This window comes from Mastigoproctus giganteus, chromosome 4 (assembly GCF_048544385.1).
Source record: "Mastigoproctus giganteus isolate SK-2022 chromosome 4, ASM4854438v1, whole genome shotgun sequence".
Lineage (NCBI taxonomy): Eukaryota > Metazoa > Arthropoda > Arachnida > Uropygi > Thelyphonidae > Mastigoproctus > Mastigoproctus giganteus.
In genome coordinates, this window is record NC_143578.1 from 242,688,234 (window position 1) to 242,709,269 (window position 21,036).

At 38.6% G+C, this 21,036-nt stretch overlaps 1 protein-coding gene across 3 annotated transcripts in view; it reads left to right on the forward strand.

The window, feature by feature from the left end:
- Pxn (Peroxidasin) overlaps positions 1-21,036 on the forward strand; it is a 247,354-nt gene that overhangs the window by 222,026 nt on the left and 4,292 nt on the right. For 2 of the 3 annotated variants that reach the window (XM_090371255.1, XM_090371256.1), the window contains 3 exons: positions 2,947-3,158; positions 4,036-4,316; positions 9,068-9,190. In XM_090371255.1, coding sequence (XP_090227381.1) covers positions 2,947-3,158; positions 4,036-4,316; positions 9,068-9,190 — 616 coding nt within the window. Of the gene's footprint in view, positions 1-2,946; positions 3,159-4,035; positions 4,317-9,067; positions 9,191-21,036 lie in introns of those variants that run through there. The other variant, XM_090371257.1, reaches the window with a different exon arrangement.

Genomic DNA, 21,036 nt, shown 5'->3' on the forward strand with positions numbered 1-21,036 from the left:
GCTCGCAAGTTTTCAAAAAAAATAAATAACAATGGGCTTATGCAAGCCCACCATAGCTCACCACTGCGTACAGGTCATTATTAAAAAAAAAGTCTAGGGTTAGGGTTAAATTTGAAAGTGTCTGCAATTCTGCCCAGACACGATAAGAGGGAGTATATGATGAAAGCCTTATCAATCAATTCGGGCTTGGAGAGACTGTGCAAGGCTCATGGGGCAGAATTTTTCTCAGCATGGTCTGTGCTTGTTAACAGAAGAGATTGTTTCTACAGGGATAGGATACACTTAAATAGAAAGGGTGCAAGAATATTTGCTGATGCTATCAAGATAGTGTTAGGTGGGTTGGAAACCTGCTAGCTTGGGGGGAATTCACAGACTAATAGATTAACAGTAGCTGCAGTCAGAAGTGAAAGTGATTCTTGCAGTGCTTCTATTGGAATGAGCAGCAGCCTGAAAAGTGAGGGGCTCGGAATTCCAAGGCTACTAGGAGTCATCATGAAACAAGTAAATACATGGGCTGTGTTAGGGTAACTAAGATTAACAACAGGTGTATGTATACTTACATGTACAACAATGATAGTAAATAATTTTATGAATTTCAGGTGCTGGTCAAGACATCAAAGGCAGGTGTTGTTCGGATATCAGAGACATGGTGTCACCCAGATATAAGGAATGCAGAATTGGAATTTTGGAAATACAATGTGTACAGAAAGGATAAAAAGAGAGGAGAGATTATATGTTAGTAAAGAAACATAAAATCTAAGGAAGTGCACCAAGCTGACATGGATGGGCAGTGCAATGTTAAGTCAGTTTGGTGTGACATAAGCACTGGGAAAGCAAAATTGAGAGTAAGAGTGTTTTATAGGCCAAATGATTCTGATGAATACAACTGTACAGAGAAATAGTGGGCCAGTAAATCAGATTGTCTTATAATGGGGGATTTTAACTTCCCAGATGTAGACTGGAACTTGTGAATTGGTCACTAGCAAGGCTTATGTGGATGATTGTTTTCTACAACACCATGTTCGAGAGGCAACTAGAGGGAGTAATACTCTTGATGTGATTATCAGCAGTGATTTTTCGTGCATTAAGAACCTGCAGATAAAGGAACCACTAGGTGGCAGTGATGACAGTGTGCTGATGTGGGATTTACTCAAAGATGTAACTACCATAAAGGGAAGAGTTTTTGCTCTCGTAAAGGTGGCTACGGAGGTCTGAGACATGTTTTTAAATTCTATACAGTGGGACCAACAGCAAATTCCAAATGGGAAGCATTCAAGGAAGTAATCTTGGAAGCTAACGAAAAACTACTAGGCTTTTTGTTCCAGCTAAGAAATACTGTTCAAGGTTTAGGCCTAAATGAATGCCAGATGAATTAATGAGACTAGTGTCAGAGAAGAAAAATGCACGGGATGCATATAAGTTATCAGGAGACATAGATGTCTACAGTAGATATAAGCTAGTCTGTCATCAAGTCACTACAGAACTATCAGTGATATTTCACAATACTCTGTTCATAGTAGGGAACTACAACAGTAGTATGAGAGTAAAACTACTAGGCTTTTTGTTCCAGCTAAAAAATACTGTTCAAGGTTTAGGCCTAAATGAATGCCAGATGAATTAATGAGACTAGTGTCAGAGAAGAAAAATGCACGGGATGCATATAAATTATCAGGAGACATAGATGCCTACAGTAGATATAAGCTAGTCTGTCATCAAGTCACTACAGAACTATCAGTGATATTTCACAATACTCTGTTCATAGTAGGGAACTACAACAGTAGTATGAGAGACATTGATTTAATTGTATCTCATGTTGTGACCACCTTCTCAACGAGTTACCATGATATTGCGCTACCTTGAATGAGTAACACTTCACCAATGGAGAAGACTATCGTTATTTATTGTCAGAATAACACCACCCAGACAGCACTATTTCAAGGCTTATTATCCTTTCATCAGTGGGCAGGTAGGCACCCCGGTGTTGCAATCATGCCAATTCAGTTATGAAATATAACTCCAGAATATGAGAGATACTATTGGTTAACAGTAAACCGTTACCCAGCAGTATAGCATTTTCAGAAAAATATTTTAAATTTAATTTAATTTCTTTTTTCGCTCCAGTTAAATGAATAATAGATCTTGCTTATAAAATTAAAGGTAACATAACATAGATGCCACAGTTAAAAAAAAAAACCCTTAAAATTTAATTTTGTTTAAAACTAAATTAAATTCATTAGCAACAGTACACAAGTATATGTACAGGATACTATTCAAATGTTATAGGCTGCATATATTGACTATTTCAGATATTTTGCTGAAATAGTCCATATATATATAGCCCATTTTGCTGAAATAGTCTATATATACTGCCCATTTTGCTGAAATAGTCCATATAGTGAAATGGTGTGGCATCCCGAAGAGATACTGTTTCACATATATCAGCCAGTTACCTGCAAGTTTAAGATTAAAATAGTAAAAGTTAATGAAAGATTATTACATATTTGTAGACATACAACTACTTACAGATATACATATCTACCATGTCCAGGGCATTACTAGCATGGATGGGAAACTGCTCACTCGGATAACCCAAGCATCAACTTCATATTCTTCAGTCATATACTGTTCACATTCCTGCAACTAGAAATTTTCCACACTCTGGGCTATTAGTGTAATACGAGGGCAGGAGTGTCTATTGCTATCCTAATTACTTACCTAATTTCGCCTCCTGTTAGCTAAACTGCTATACAATTTACTATAACTACAAAACACGTGTACACAAAAATATAAATATACATAGCTTATACTAACAAGCTAAACTTTGCAGCCAGTCGCAAGATAGGCGAGTTGATATACACAAATACAGAAACCCTATAAATAACATGTGTGTGTATGTATATATATATATTTATTTATTTATTTTATTTATTTATTATTTTTTTTCAGATTCTGGTATGAAAATCCTGGTGTATTTGCTCCAGACCAGCTGACTCAAATAAAGTTAAGTTCATTAGGAGGTGTAATGTGTGATAATGGAGATAATATAACTATGATAACAAAGGATGTCTTTCTAATTCCACAAATGCAACATCCAAACTTTTTACAGTGCTCAAATATTCCAAAAGTGAATCTTCATGTCTGGACAGAGTGTTGCCATGGTAAGTTTAGTGTTTTTCTGTGTCTATGTGAGTGCTTGAATGTGTTATTGCTGATATGAGAACACCATTTTAATGAAGTTTGTATTAAGTGTGAAGGAAAGTAGTTATTGTTAATGTGTAGGTTGAATGGGGTAACAATACTATCAAAAGAACACATCACTGTGTAATTTAGTAAAATACTTGATTATTGGCATTTCAGCCCCACTCTGGGAGGGAGTCCCTACAGGATACTGGTAAAAATGCTGTATGTAATAGGATTATATTTAGTATTAATAGGATCAATAATTATATATAGCATTAATAGGATCAAAAAATAAATAACAGAATATAACAATGGATAATGGCTGACAGGGACCTATTGGTTAGCATGTGTTCAGATGGAAGTCTCATTTTGGAGGATGCTAGCCCATGGTTAACTCAAGCACCCTTGTCTTCTGTTGGAACATCTCACCCATCAGTCTGAAGCTGTATGTATATGGGGGTGGGGATTTTCTTTTGGATTGAAAGTATAAGAGACCAAAAAGGTATGCTGTTAGGGTATCATTCTTGGAAGTCTATATTACAGTTAAATATGAGCTACTAATATTTGTATAAAAAGAACTACAGTTAGTATAAAAATTAGTAGTTGTTATTGGTATTAATGGAATGGCACAAACTAATGTTTTTTTTTTTTTATCACGTAAAAAAAAAACATTTTTTTTATGTGATATTAAAGTGAAATTTTAAATTTACTATATGATTGTGCTTTATGCTTCACAGTGCAGTGCATTAAATATTTAAGTTTAAATTCATTAAACTCTTTTGCATTATTTGTTTTTTTGTAGGATGTATTTGACTTGAAAAAAATTGGCACTTAATCTTTACTGAATCTTTCCAGAATGCAGCAGCTCAGGAGAATTTAATTCTGTAACTAGGCTTCATTATCGCACAAAACGTTATACTGAACAGAATAATCAAGAAAACTATTTATCACATAGGCTGCAAAAGGCACATGCAGTTAATGAATCCTATTCTTACCGTGGCTTGTCTTTGGATGAGAATACAGAAAGGAAAAAATTTTGGAGAGAAAGAGACTTTGATGTCACAGAACAAAGAATAGAAGGAATTGAGGAACTAGTTGGAAAGATGGAGAAAACAATACAAAGGCTCAGCAGAAAGGTATGAAAAAATCTAACCTGTGTATCTGCAACTGTCTTTTTTTTTTTAATATTAGCATTAGTTGAGGCATATGTTGCAAGAAAGCAAGCTTATATAGCATCAGCCAAAAAAAAAAAAAAAAAAAACTTGTTTATTTACTAAATTTATTTAAGCTATCAACTTCCACAACAACAGATGGAAATCTGTTCCAGCAATCAACTACCCACTGGCTAAAGGCAAACTTCCACACATCTTTTCTAAAACTGTCCTTTCTCAATTTGAAGCTATGTCCCATCAAGTTCTTAATCTGAGCAAGTGGAAGTATCCCGTCAGCATTGAGCCTGCTCAAACCATTCAAGGCCTTGTACACCTCGATCAGATCACCTTGTGGGTGCCTAGTCTCCAGATGCTGCAACTTGCAGAACTTAAGGCTTTCTTCATAAGTGCACCCCTTTGTTCCTCTCACCAATCATGTTGCCCTTCTCTGTACTCATTCTAGCAACTCTACATCCTTCCTAAAATGAGGCCTCCAGACCTGTATACAATATTCAAGGTGTGGCCTGACCATTGCCTTATACAAAGGGATAATCACCTCCTTGTCTCTGCTAGCAAAATTCCTATATCATTGACAAAACTCCATAAACTGTGCTGGCAGACCATCTGCACTGATCAGAGAACTTCATATCGGACTGCACAATTACTCCCAAGTCTTTTTCATTCTCCACCTTCTAAGTGTAGTACCACACAGTTGGTACATTTCTCTTGGGTTACTGCTACCCATATGGAGTACTTTGCATTTTTCAATGTTAAACTTCAGTTTCCATTTCTCAGCCCATCTGCCTAACTTTTCTAGATCCTGTTGCAGTAGCATACTGTCTTTACTGTCATTAACAACCCTGCCAACTTTTGTATCATCTGCAAACTTGGACATTAAGCCTGATATACCTTCATCGATATCTTTGATAAATACAGAAAACAATGGGCCCAGCACCGAACCCTGGGGGACTCCACTAATAACATTAGTCCACCTAGAGAAGTGTTCATTTATTACCATTTTCTGTTCTCCCACTCAACCATCCCTTTATCGATTGCAGTAACTTGCCCTTAATGCTATACCGCTCCAATTTGTACAGCAGTCTTCCATGTGCAACAGTATCAAAAGCTTTCCTGAAATCCAAGAATATGATATCAGAATTATGTTTTGCATCCAGTTCCTTTGTGACCACATCGTAGTATCCAATCAAATTGGTCAGAGAAGACTTCCCCTTAACAAACCCATGCCGTGTCTGAGCTATTAGTGCTGTCTTGTCTCGGTGATCCTCTATCACCTCTTTAACCAGTGACTTCATTACTTTTCCCAGAAGAGAAGTTAAACTAACAGGTCTATACTTATTTATGTCACCCTTTGAACCCCCTTTGTGAATTGGGGATACATTTGCACATCTCCAGTCCATGGGGACCTCCCCAACTCTCAGGATGCTCTCATAATTATGGCTAAGGGTTTGCTTACTTCCTTTGCTGTCTCCTTTAATATAACTTGATAGATCCCAATCATTCCAGGTGCCTTTCTTATGTTTATCTTCAATTTCTCCTCCACTTTGCTCTCAGTTATTACAAAATCACTTACCTCCCTGTTAGAGTTTGATAAACTTCTGGCATTCCCCTCCTTGAATAAATCCTCATGTGTGAATGTAGATGCAAAATACTCATTCAGTTTATCAGCTACTTGAGCAGAATCATCAATAGTCGAACCATCTATGTTAAGTGGACCAATCTGATTCATCTCCTTCCTTCCTTCCTTCTAGAATTTACATAAGTAAGAATTTACTAGTAAACAGTTCTCTCTCTAATTTTGAAATCACTATTTGATATGACTGTGCATCACTTGCACAGCCTCTTCTCAGCATGAAAGATCTTTCTTCAGTAAAGACAGATGCAAAGTGCCTGTTCATTTCATCGACAACATCAGCTTGGTTGTCTAAGACTTTCCTACACGCAGTGCACAAGGGTCCGATCTCATCCACTTTTTTCTTCCTTGTATTCATGTACATTAAAAATTCCTTGTCCCCATTCTTTGCTCTCTTACACCACTGCTTTCTCATATGCAGCCTTGGCCTGTCTAACCACATCTATTACAAATCAACTTGTAGCTGTTATAGGTTTCAGTACTTTTCATTGCTCTGTAACTGTTCTATGCTACCTTTTTCTTCTCTATTTGACTGGCCAGCTTTGCATTCATCCATTTCAGCATTCTCCTGCAAAAGATTTTAATGGTATGTATGCATTCATTACTTCTGTGATTTTTGCTTTAAAAGTATTCCATAATTCAAGTGTATTCACCCTCACTCTGCAATTTGCCAATTAATAGATGTCATATAGTACCTTAAACCATCAAAGTCCCCTCCTACAAAAATTAAAACCCTTTGACGGTTTAAATTCAGAAATTTAAACTGTCAAAGTCCCCTCTTCAGAAATTAAAGGTAAATTGCCTTTACCTTTAACTGCTGTAACATTTTTCTCCATCTTCCAACTGATGGCTGCATGATCACTACCTACCAATGGTTCTTGTATTTTAAGTTCCGTGATGCCATCTAATTCATGAGTAATAATGAGGTCAAGAATATTTGCACCCCTAGTATTATCTCTGACATCTGGTACAAATAATAATCATGTAGTTTATTTAGAAAAAATTTTCCCCAAAGTGAGTTTCCCTCCCAACTTGTTCCAATCAATCTTGGGCAGATTTAATTGCCCATAATAAGACATTTACGCTTGCCTGCCCATTCCATTTGCATGTAAAGACTCGTCATACTCTTCACAATCTTCTGGTCTGTAGATTACTCCCATTGTCATTATACCTTTGCTTCCAACTAACTCACACTATGCAGATTCTATGCTGGCAGATGTAACTTCAGTTGTTGTTTGTTATTTGGTTTTTTAGGAGCATTAGCAACTAAGGCCATATTGCTCCGGGATATGCGGTGGTCATTCCCTGACCTTTCCGCATCCTCCGTATTTGGTGGTGACGGGCTCGAACCGCGGTCTAATCAAGAAGCGTGTGCTACGCACTGCTGCTCCTTCCCACCTGGCTACGGAGGCGCCTGTAACTTCAGTAGGTCAACACTTAACCTTGTGATCAGAGCTGAGGTGAACATTCAAAATGCCTTTCTCAGGAATAAACACTTAATCATGATATGTCTGGATAAAAAATCTTCAATACAATGTGGTGATATGAGTTTTTTCAAGATGTACACGAATTTGGTCTTAGAGTTCCTCTCACAAACTTTGTCTGTAACTTTTTGACTCAAATTATTTTGGGTACGTTTCCATTCTTCTCTAGTGCACGGGCACACACACACATGTGCACGAGAGGAGTTCCTCAAGGTTCTGTATGAAATGCTACACCTCTTTCCATCACGATCAATTCCATAACTAAATGTATATGTGACACAGAAACATACCTTTACTCAGATGATCTTGCTATCTTTTGCCACTCTCAAAATATGCATTGAATTGAAACTTGCAGCTACAAAGCATCATAAACATATTAGTTTCTTCACGCCAAAGTGAGATAACTTTTATCAAAATAAACAATTTGAAATTAGTCTGCAAGACTCTGTCATAGAAAATGCTCTTGATATATATACTGATACCCATTTCCAGTAATAGGTAAAGAATTTCCTTCCAAGTTCTATCATCAGGCAATTATAATAGTTCATCAGCATAGCAGTTTTACTCACGTACACACAGGTGGCTCTAAAATGGAGAGCAAAGCTTGTGTTGCTATAGTCTGCCGAACAGTGTATCTCCCATCAATTTTCTTTGGAATGCAATAGTTTTACAGTAGAATTATATGCCATTTGTGATGTTGCATGAGTAATTCCCTCCCCAAACTATATTTATTTTTTTTACTCACTATGACAGTGGTTTTCAACCTTTTTTAAATAATGGCACCCCTTAAGTAATTTATTTTATTTTGTAGCACCCCAACTCAAATTTTCTGCCTGTTAGATCCAATTCTCTCCGTCTATCTGTCTCGTGCGTGCACGTGTGCATGTGTGCACAAGCATAAAAATAAATTATATGATAATCAATTATAAAGAAAATTACAATTCATAATACAAATTATATATATACTTATATAATATAGTAATTTTATTCTTTATGTAGAGGTACTAAATAAATCAATTATAGATCACCACAAAATTAAAAAGATACCATACAATGGAAGGTATTTAAACACTTTGTTTATGTAACTTTTCAATGAGATATTTGCACTTGGTGTGATTCACAGATCTTTTTGATATTAGGTGAAATATTGCAGAGACATGCCCTCATTTCTTCCTCAGTCGTTTGTTCTCTTTAATTCTTTAGTTTTTATAGTGGTAAGCACAGAAAATCCTAACTCACATAGGTTTGTACCTTTAATAATGTAGATAAAGATGTACCTTTTATAATGAAATAAATATATAAATACAAAAATAAGTTTAAGTAAAATAAGTTTAAACCCAAATTATGTGGCAACCCTGGAATGTTATTGCAGCACTCTACAGTGCCGTGGCACCCCGGTTGAACACCACTTCACTATGATTTCATTAGGGGGGTAACTGTTCTTTTCACTCTTGAGTAATTCAGTGCTTTTCTCACTTAAAAATTCAATTATCATAAATATACCATGCCCCAGAAAAACTTGTATAATGGAAAAGATGATATAGTAATTGGATCTCATGTGCTAAAATAATTATTGTCTTCTCTTTCCTGTTTTTTTTCAGTTAAGAAAACTAGAAGAGAGTTGTGAAGCAAAAAGAGAGAGTCATTGTACTGATTCTCGTGGGTTGGTCCATAACTCTGGAGAAACTTGGAAAGAAGATAACTGTACTATTTGCAGCTGTAAAGTAAGAAACCAAACATTCTTCCTTTCTTATTACATCTTGCACAGAAAATTCATAATGACTTGGTTTAATAAATCAACCACCAATATATAAAAATTCATTATATGCTAATACATATAAAGGATATTTTATCATTGTTCTTATTGCTTATAAAAATTCTTTCATAACCATAATATTACTATTTAGTATACGGTTAATAATAGCATTAACATTATTACTAAAGGTACATGATACAAGAAAGCAAGCCTATATAGCATCAGGCAAAAAAAAAAAAAAAACCACTTCTCATTTCACCCATCCACTCAATCCAGTTGTTTGTCTAGTTCTGCCTTGAATCTATTTAAGCTATCAATTTCTACAATGACAGATGGAAGTTGGTTCCAGCAACCACCCACCTGCTGGCTAAAGACAAACTTCCGCACATCTGTCCTACAACTATCTTTCCTCAATTTAAATTTATGCCCTCTCAGGCGATTATTCTGAGAAAGAGGAAGAATCCCCATCAGCACTGAAGATGCTTAAACCATTCAAAGCTTTATACACCTCAATCAGATCACCTTGTGGGTGCCTAGTCTCCTGACACTGCAATTTGCAAAACGTAAGCCTCTCTTCATAACAGCAACCCTTTGTTCCATTCACTAATCTTGTTGCCATTCTCTGTACTCATTCCAGCAGCTCTACGTCCTTCTTAAAATGAGGCCTATATGGGGTCAAGGTGTGGCCTGACATATGTCTTATACAATGGGATAATCATCTCCTTATCCCTGCTAGAAAAAGTCTTGTATATCATTGACAAGACACCATGAGCTACTGCTCAGAGAACTTCATACCGCCTGCACAATTACCCCCATTTCACTCTCTACCACTGTCAGTGTAGTACCACAGAGTTGATACATTACTCTGGGGTTACTGCTTCTCATATGCAGCACTTTACATTTGCTAATGTTAAACTTCATTTGCCATTTCTCATCCCATCTGCCCAACTTTTCCAGATCCTGTTGCAGCCGCATACTGTCATTAGTGTCATTAACAACCCTGCCAACCTTTGTATTGTCTACAAACTTGGACATTAAACCCGATATACCATATCGGGTTTAATGTTCATAATGTTCATACCATCATTAATATCATTTATAAATACAGAAAACAACAATACACCAAACACTGGACCCTGAGGGACTCCACTAATAACATTAGTCCACGAAGAGCAGTGTCCATTGATTACCACTCTCCATCTTCTCCCACTCAACTATCCCTTTATCCATAGCAGCAATGTGCCTCCAATGCCACACTGCTCCAATTTGTGCAGCAGTCTTCCATGTGCAATTGTATCAAAGGCCTTTCTAAGCTCCAAATATATGATATCAAAATTATTCTTTGCATTCAGTTCCTTTGTGACTACATCATCGTATCCAATCAAATTGGTCAGACAAGACTTCCCCTTAATAAACCCATGCTGTGTCCAAGCTATAACTGAAGTCTTGTCTAGATGATCCTGAAATGCTTCTTTAACCAATGCCTCAAGTAATTTTCCTGGAATAGGAGTTAAACTAACAGGTCTGTAATTTCCTGTCTCCCTTTGATCCTCCTTTGTGGATTGGGGTCACATTTGCACATCCCCAGTCCATGGGTACCTCCCCTGAGTCCAAGGAACACTCATATTATTGGGTAAGGGTTTGCTTATTTACTTTGCTGCCTCCTTTAATATAACTGGATACATTCCATCCACCCCAGGTACCTTTCTTATGTTTATCTTCAACAATTTCTCCTCCACTTTACTCTCAGTTATTAAAAGATTATCTAGCTTACTGCCAGAGTTTAATACACCTCTGGCATTCTCCTCCCTAAATAACTCCTCATGTGTGAATGTAGATGCAAAATATTCATTTAGTTTGTTAGCTACCTGAGCAGGATCATCAACAGTTGAACCATCAATATCAAGTGGACCAATCTGATTCATCCCCTTCTTTCTAGAGTTTACATAAGTAAAGAACTCTTTGCTGTTTTTCTTTGCACCCTTTGCCAAAGATTTCTCGCAATCTGCCTTCGCCCTCATAGCCTCCTTTGTGACTTGGTTACAGACCAGCTTATATCTATCATAGGCTTCTGTGTCACCTGTTTTTTTACATGTATCCCATGCATTTTTCTTTCTATCACATGTCTAATTAGTTCATCTGACACTGGTATTTCTTATTTGGTATGTAAAGCCTAGTAGCTTCCAAGATTAATTCTTTGAATGCTTCCCATTTTGAATTTTCTGTCGGTAACACCATCAGTTGGTCCCACTGTATAGAATTTAAATACTGTCTCAGACCACCATAGTCACCTTTACGAAAACAAAAACCCTTCCCTTTACCCTTGATGGTAGTTATCTCTTTGAGTAAATCCCACTTCAACACACTGTGATCACTGCCACCTAGTGATTCCTTTATCTGCAGATTCTTAATGCATGAAGGATCACTACTGATAATCAAATCAAGAGTATTACTCCTTCTAGTTGCCTCCCGAACATGCTGCTGTAGAAAACAATCATCCAATAAATCCATAAAAGCCTTGCTAGTGTGTGAGTGACCAACCCACAAATTCCAGTCAATCTCTGGGAAATTAAAATCCCCCATTATTATTAAAATCCCCCAAAGGAGAAATGTTATACACACCTTCTCTCAATTTCCCTTTTACAGTGCTTATGTCACACCAGACTCAACATTACATTGTCCACCAACATCAACTGGATGCAGTTCCTTAGATTTTGTGTTTCTTAACTAACAGCATAACCCCTCCAACCTTCTTATCCTATTTATCATTTCTGTACACATTGTACTCCCCAAAATTCCAATTCTGCACTGCTTATGTCTGTGTGATACCACATCTCTGATATCCCAACAATATCCGCCTTTGATGTCTTCACTAGCACTTCAAGCTCATCGAATTTATTAAGTATACTCCTAGCATTGGTGTTCATGCAAGTATACGTGCACCTGTTTCTACTCTTAGTTACTCTAATACAGCCCATGTATTTACTTGTTCCACTATGACTCCCAGCAGTCCTGGAAATCCCCATTGCCTTGCTTTCCAGGCTGCTGCTCAATTGCATTTCAATAGAAGCAGTGCAAGAATCACTTTCACCACTGCCATCAGCTACGGTTAATCTATTAGTCAATGTATCCCCCCAAACTAGCAGTTTTCCGACCCACCTAACTCTGCGTCGATAGCATCAGCAAATATTCTTGCACCCTTTCTATTTAAGTGTATCTCATCCCCGTAGAAGCAGTCTCTCCTGTTAACAAGCACAGACCAGGTTGAAAAAAATTCTAACCCTCGCGCCTTGCACAATCTTTCCAAGGCCAAATTGATCAACAAGGCTCTCATCATATACTCCCTCCTATCATGTCTGGGCAGAATTGCAGACACTTTCAAATTCAACCTTAACTCACATTAGAGTTGAATTTGTTCATATTACTTGCATGTGTAATAAAATATCCTGATATCCTAGAGAGATCAGCAGATATGTCTCTGCCAGAACATACTGGTTCTATGGAGTTGAGATTTGAGAACAGGATGACCCTAGAAATAGTAAAAAATTTTTCTACCATTCTCTTCATCAGATGGTGTAGTATTCAGTATTCTACATGGAAATTTTTAATTACATTGAAGGAGCAGAATTCCACATAACAGCTATATATGGGAATTGGAACTAAACTTTCAGATGAATTCCTATCACATTAACCACATAGCAGCATATGTCTTGTAATGCTACTGAAAATCTGCTCTATGGCACAAATAGTTTATTCTATTAAAAGAGATCAGGAGCAACCGTGCAAAACTCAGTGAAAATTGGAAGTGTTACATTGTTTTATAGTTGTTCAGCTCAAAGCTGGCACATGAAAATGGCCTGATATAGCTGTTTTAGAATTCTGAGGTGGTCATTGAAGAGTTAAAGCAGGGGTAGCCAACCTGTGGCAGAGGTTCTACTTGTGGCTTATGCAACTCTTGTTAGTGGCACACCTGATGTGAAAAAGTAAAATAAAAAATTATACACCCGATTTTCAAAATCAGAAATTAAGCTATATATATACAGCAGAGCTTTCCTAAGTGGGTGTTGCAACACCTTGGTTTCACCACAATGCTACTAAATTTTTGCATCATATTAGTATTGTTTTTATTCTGATTTCCATTCATTGCAAATATTAATATAATTGATTGATTAAAATACAGCCACTCCCCGACTTACGTAAAGGTTGCATTCCGTAGAACTCTACGTAAGCTGAATTTTACGGAAGTCGGAATTTCCCTAAATGCTTATGCAGCAGTCGCAACTATGCGTGCTGAATTTTATTGAAGCAAAAATGAATGTTCGATGAACTGTAAATAGAATTATTTATTCAATTTTTTCATCTCATGCACAGGAAAAATTATAAAAGTGTACAAAATTATAAAATTACGAAAAGAGAGAGGAAACAGGCAATAACGTCAGCAAGTTTAACCTTTCAAGCATTGTTGCCAGAATTAACTCTCCAGCTGATAAGCATGCCACTGTGGAGATTTAGAAGAGGTTTTTTCCAGCTCATTGCAAAATTTCTCTGCAGCTGCAGAATCACCACTGGCAACCTCACTGCATACTTTTAATGTTTTGGAAACCAGCGCAATGCTTGAACCTATTAAACCACCCGTTGCTTGCCACGAACTTGGCTTGAGGTCACGCCATGCTTATTCTTAATATCTTCATAAATACTTGTTGCTTTTGCTTAATTGGTCATTAGACTCAGGGACATTTGCTTTTGAATCTGATTTTCCATCCATATTAGCATTAGCATTAGTAGAGGCATTTGATGCAAGAAAGCAAACTTATGCAGCATCAGCCAAAAAAAAAATAAATAAATAAATAAAAAATAACCACTTCCACTTCACCCCTCTGTTCGTTCGAAATACCTGTCTAGATGAGCCTTAAACTTATTTAGGCTATCAACTTCCACGACAAGGGATGGAAGTCTGTTCCACCAACCAACAATCCGCTGGCTAAAGGCAAATTTCCGCACGTCTATCCTACATCTGTCTTTCCTCAATTTGAATTTATGCCCTCTCAGCTGATTATTCTGAGCAAGAGGAAGAATCCCATCAGCATTGAGCATGCTCAAACCATTCAAGGCTTTATGCACCTCTATCAAATCACCTTGCTGGTGCCTAGTCTCCAGACACTGTAATTTGCTTAACTTAAGCCTTTCTTCATAAGAGCACCCCTTTGTTCCATTCACTAATCTTGTTGCCCTTCTCTGTACTCGTTCCAGCAGCTCTACATCCTTCTTGAAATGAGGCCTCCAGGCCTGTACACTAGGTCTGGCCTGACCATTGCCTTATACAAGGGAATAATCACCTCCTTATCCCTGCTAGAAAAATTCCTATATATCATTGACAATACACCATGAGCTACTCTTGCAGCTGGCACCTCCGTAGCCAGGTGGGAAGGAGCAACAGTGTGTAGCACACACTTCTTGATTAGACCGGGGTTCGAGCCCGTCACCACCAAATACGGAGGATGCGGAAAGGTCAGGGAATGACCACCGCATATTCCCGGAGTAATATGGCCTTAGTTCCTAATGCTCCTAAAAACCAAACAACAACAACTCTTGCAACCCGTCTGCACTGCTCAGAGAACTTCATATCTGCCTGCACAACCACCCCCAGGTCCCTTTCATTCTCTACCACTGTCAGTGTAGTACCACAGAGTTGATACATTGCTCTGGGGTTGCTGTTTCCCATATGTAGTACTTTACATTTGTCAATGTTAAACTTCATTTGCCACCTCTCAGCCCATCTACTCAATCGTTCCAGATCCTGTTGTAGCAGCATAGTGTCAGTAGTGTTCTTGACAACCCTGCCAACCTTCGCATCATCTGAAAACTTGGACATTAAGCTTGATATACCATCATCAATATCATTTATAAATACAGAAAACAATAAGGAACCCAACACTGAACCCTGAGGGACTCCACTAATAACATTAGTCCACGATGAGCAGTGTCCTTTGATTACCACACTCTGTCTTCTCCCCTTCAACCGTCCCTTTATCCATAGCAGCAATTTGCCTCCAAACACTGCTCCAATTTGTTGAACAGTCTTGCAACAATATCAAAAGGCTTTCTAAGATCCAAATATATAATATCAAAGTTATTCCCTGCATCCAGTTCTTTTGTGACTGCATCATAGTATCCAATCAAATTGGTCGGGCAAGACTTCCCCTTAACAAAACCATGCTGTGTCCGAACTATAACTGAAGTCTTGTCTAGATGATCCTGCAGTGCTTCTTTAACCAGTGCCTCCATTAATTTTCCTGGAACAGAAGTTAAACTCACAGGTCTAATTACTTGTGTCAGCCTTTGATCCTCCTTTGTGAATTGGGGTCACAGTTGCACAACTCCAGTCTGTGGGTACCTCTCCTGAGTCCAAGGAAGCTCTCATAATTATGGCTAAGGGTTTGCTTACTTCCTTTGCTGCCTCCTTTAATATAACTGGATAGATCCCATCCACCCCAGGTGCCTTTCTTCTGTTTATCTTCAAAAATTTCTCCTCCACTTTACTCTCAGTTATTACAAGATTCTCTAGCTTACTGCCAAAGTTGAATACACCTCTGGCATTCTCCTCGCTGAATAACTAATAATGTGTGAATGTCGATGCAAAATATTAATTTAGTTTGTTAGCTACCTGAGCAGGATCATCAACAGTTGACCCATCGATATCAAGTAGACCAATCTGATTTATCCCCTTCCTTCTAGAGTTTACATAAGTAAAGAACTCTTTGCTGTTTTTCTTTGCATCCCTTGCCAAAGATTTCTCATAATCTGCCTTCGCCTGCCTAACCTCCTTTCTAACTTGGTTACAGATCAACTTGTATCTATCATAGGCTTCTGTGTCACGTGTTAATTTGAATGTATCCCATGCATTTGTCTTCTCTGCCAAATGTCTCATTAGTTCATCTGACATCCATTTAGGCCTAAACTTTGAACAATATTTCTTAGTTGATACGTAAAGCCTAGTAGCTTCCAACATAAGTTCTTTGAATGCTTCCCATTTTGAATTTCCTGTTGGTAACATCATCAGTTGGTCACACTGTATAGAATTTAAATACTGTCTCAGTCCATCGTAGTCGCCTTTACGAAAGCAATAACCCTTCCCTTTACCCTTAATGGTAGTTACCTCTGAGTAAATCCCACTTCAGCACACTGTGATCACTGCCACCTAGTGGTTCATTTATCTGCAGATTCTTAATGCATGAAGAATCACTACTGATAATCAAACCAACTCACTCTAGTTGCCTCCCGAACATGCTGATGTAGAAAACAGTCATTCAATAAATCCAAAAAAGCCTTACTAGTGGGTGAGTGACCAGCCCCCAAATTCCAGTCAGTATCTGGGAAATTAAAATCCCCCATTATAAGACTCTCTGGTTTACTTGCCCACTCTATTTCCCTGTACAGTTTCTTATTATACTCATTAGACCTATAGCACACTCCTTCTCTCAATTTTGATCTCCCAATGCTTATGTCACACCAAACTGACTCGACACTGCACTGTCCAGTGATGTCGACTGGCTTCACTTCCTTGGATTTTATGTGTTTCTTAACTATTAGCATAACCCCTCCTCCCTTCCTATCCTGTCTATCCTTTCTGTAGACCTTGTACTCCCTAAATTCCAGTTCTGCATTCCTTATATCTGTGTGACACCACGTCTCTGAAATCCCAACAATATCTGCCTTTGATGTTTTGGCCAATACCTCAAATTCATCAAATTTATTTACTAAACTCATAGCATTGGTGTACACACAAGTATATATGCATCTGCTCTTTTTCTTAGCTACTCTAACACAACCCATGTGTTTACTTGTACCCCAATGATTCCCAGCAGTCTCTGAAATATCCTGCATCTTATTTTCCAGGCTGCTGCTCATTCCAATAGAAGCAGTGCAAGAATCACTTTCACCTCTGCCAGTGGCTACTGTTAATCTATTAGTCCTTGTATCCCCCTTCCCAATCTAAGAGTTTTCCAACCCACCGAACACTGTCTGGATAGTGTCAGCAAATATTCTTGCACCATTTCTATTCAAGTGTATTCCATCCCTGTAGAAGCAGTCTCTCCTGTTAACAAGTACAGACCAGGCTGAAAAAAATTCTACCCCTTGAGCCTTGCACAATCTTTCCAGGGCCGAATTGATCGACAGGGCTCTCATCATATACTCCCTCCTATTGTGTCTGGGCAGAATCGCAGACACTTTCAATTCAACCCTAATTCACGGCTTTTTTTCAACAGTGACCTGTACTTGTTAAGTAATTCTGCCGGTGTCCTACTCTTAATATCATTAGTGGCAATGTGTACAACTATATCACCTTTTGTGCCCTTAAAAGATATTCACTCTACATCATCAACCTTTGCCCCTGGCAGACATACCCTGGTCCTGTTCCACCTATCCTTTTTACAAAGCATGTTTCCCGTTTCCCTGACAATAGAATCACCAACAACTACTAGTTCCTTTGGGACCAGCGCATTCTTCCTTGGGGGCTGCCGCTGTGTTGCATGACGACCAAGTGCAAGCTCTGGCATTGGTGTGGGCAGCTGAGAGCTTGATGGGCCCCCTCACTTTTAATCCTTCGAGGGCATCCACCCTGTCCTTCAAGCTCTCATATGGGCCCCATAACAATGCTGAGTTGTCACCTGATTTCCTTACACTCCTGGCATTGCGCACACACAAAGACATCCCCCATGGCAGTATCATGTCCCATATTATGGGACATGATACTGCCATGGGGGATCATGTCCCATATTATGGGAATTCTACCGGTCATGTCCCATATTATGGGACATGATAGACATGATAAAGACTAGAGACGGTGTGTTCAAAGCCGCTAAGTGGATTTTTCTTATTTATTGATTTGAAATTATTGTTTTTCTAAAACTTTTGATTTAAATTTAGTAGTATAACATTATTTTGTAATTTTCTGATTAATTTGGTGTATTTATTCTTTACTTGGCCTTGTAATTGCATAAAAGTATCGGTAAGGGTTTCCACATGTTTCAACTCCGCTACCGTTCGTAATTTTCCCACCTTTGTGATACGATAGTTATATACCGTACTAGATAGCGTTAGTTGAACTTCATTAGCAGTTAAATTGTACGTTTAAATAAATACATATAACGACTTAGATTACAAACGTAATATAATTAATTATATTTAACATAATTAATAAATAACATAATTAATTATAATTAATTAATAAATTAATAGAATCATGACTCAGACCAGAGCAGCAAAGCAAAAGGCTCAAGCTAATGGAAGTGCTGTGGCTCAGAGCAGAACTGAGGGGGGGGCAGTTGTCCTCTGACTCACAGCCTTATAAAATGCACTGTTTGCTTGATGTGTGCAGAGCAATCGGGTACGGGACATGATACTGCCAAGGGGGATGTCTTTGTGTGTGCGCGATGCAAGGAGTGTATCGATATCAGGCAACAACTCGGCGTTCTTGTGGACCTATATGAGAGCTTGAAGGACAGGGTGGATGCCCTCGAAGAAACTAAATTGAGGGGCCCATCAAGCTCTCAGCTGCCCACATCAACGCCAGAGCTTGCACTTGGGCATCGCGTGACATAGAGACAACCCCCAAGGCAGAATGCGCTGGTCCCGAAGGAACTAGTAGTTGTTGGTGACTCTATTGTCAGGAAAACGGGGAACATGCTTTGTAAAAAAGATAGGTGGAACAGGACCAGGGTATGTCTGCCAGGGGCAAAGGTTGATGACGTTGTAGAGCGAATATCATCTTTTAAGGGCACAAAAGGTGATATAGTTGTACACGTTGGCACTAATAATATTAAGAGTAGGAGACCGGCAGAATTACTTAACAAGTACAGGTCACTGTTGAACAAAAGCCGAGAATTAGGGTTGAATTTGAAAGTGTCTGCAATTCTGCCCAGACACGATAGGAGGGAGTATATGGTGAGAGCCTTGTCGATCAATTCAGCCCTGGAAAGATTGTGCAAGGCTCAAGGGGTAGAATTTTTTTCAGCCTGGACTGTACTTGTCAAAAGGAGAGATTGCTTCTACAGGGATGGGATCCACTTAAATAGAAAGGGTGCAAGAATATTTGCTGATGCTATCGAGGCAGTGTTAGGTGGGTCGGAAAACTGCTAGCTTGGGGGGAGACAAAGACCAATAGATTGACAGTAGCCACTGGCAGAGGTGAAAGAGATTCTTGCACTGCTTCTATTAGAATGAGCAGAAGCCTGAAAAACAAGATGCATGGTATTTCAGAGACTGCTGGGAGCCATTGCGGTACAAGTAAACACATGGGTTGTGTTAGGGTAGCTAAGAATAGAAACAGGTGCAGGTATACTTGCGTGTACACCAATGCTAGGAGTTTAGTAAATAAATTTGATGAATTTGAGGTATTGCTCAAAACATCAAAGGCAGATATTGTTGGGATATCAGAGACGTGGTGCCACACAGATATAAGGGATGCAGAACTGCAATTTGGGGAGTACAACGTCTACAGAAAGGATAGACAGGATAGGAAGGGGGGAGGGGTTATGCTATTAGTTAAGAAACACATAAAAACCAAGGAAGTGAAGCCAGTCGACATCGCTGGACAGTGCAGTGTTGAGTCAGTTTGGTGTGACATAAGCATTGGGAGATCAAAATTGAGAGTAGGAGTGTGCTATAGCCTAATGACTCTGATGAGTATAATAAGGAACTGTACAGGGAAATAGAGTGGGCCAGTAAATCAGAGAGTCTTATAATGGGAGATTTTAATTTCCCAGATATTGACTGGAATTTGGAGGCTGGTTACTCACACACTAGCAGGGCTTTTGTGGATTTATTGGATATTTGTTTTCTACATCAGCATGTTCGGGAGGCAACTAGAGGGAGTAATACTCTTGATTTGATTATCAGCAGTGATTCTTCATGCATTAAGAATCTGCAGATAAAGGAACCACTAGGTGGCAGTGATCACAGTGTGCTGAAGTGGGATTTACTCAAAGAGGTAACTACCATTAGGGGTAAAGGGAAGGGTTATTGCTTCCGTAAAGGCGACTACGATGGACTGAGACAGTATTTAAATTCTATACAGTGGGACCAACTGATGATGTTACCAACAGCAAATTCAAAATGGGAAGCATTCAAAGAACTTATCTTGGAAGCTACTAGGCTTTACATACCAACTAAGAAATATTGTTCAAGGTTTAGGCCAAAATGGATGTCAGATGAACTAATGAGGCATATGGCAGAGAAGAAAAATGCATGGGATACTTACAAATTAACACATGACACAGAAGCCTATGATAGATACAAGTTGATATGCAACCAAGTTACAAAGGAGGTTAGGCAGGCGAAGGCAGATTACGAGAAATCCTTGGCAAGGGATGCAAAGAAAAACAGCAAAGAGTTCTTTACTTATGTAAACTCTAGAAGGAAGGGGATGAATCAGATTGGTCCATTTGATATTGATGGGTCAACTGTTGATGATCCTGCTCAGGTAGCTAACAAACTAAATGAATATTTTGCATCGACATTCACACATGGAGTTATTCAGCAAGGGGAATGCCAGAGGTGTATTCAACTCTAGCAGTAAGCTACAGAATCTTGAAATAACTGGGAGTAAAGTGGAGGAGAAACTGTTGAAGATAAACACAAGAAAGGCACCCGGGGTGGATGGGATCTATCCAGTTATATAAAAGGAGGCAGCAAAGGAAGTAAGCAAACCCTTAGACATAATTATGAGAGCTTCCTTGGACTCAGGGGAGGTATCCATAGACTGGAAATGTGCAAATGTGACCCCAATTCACAAAGGAGGATCAAAGGCTGACA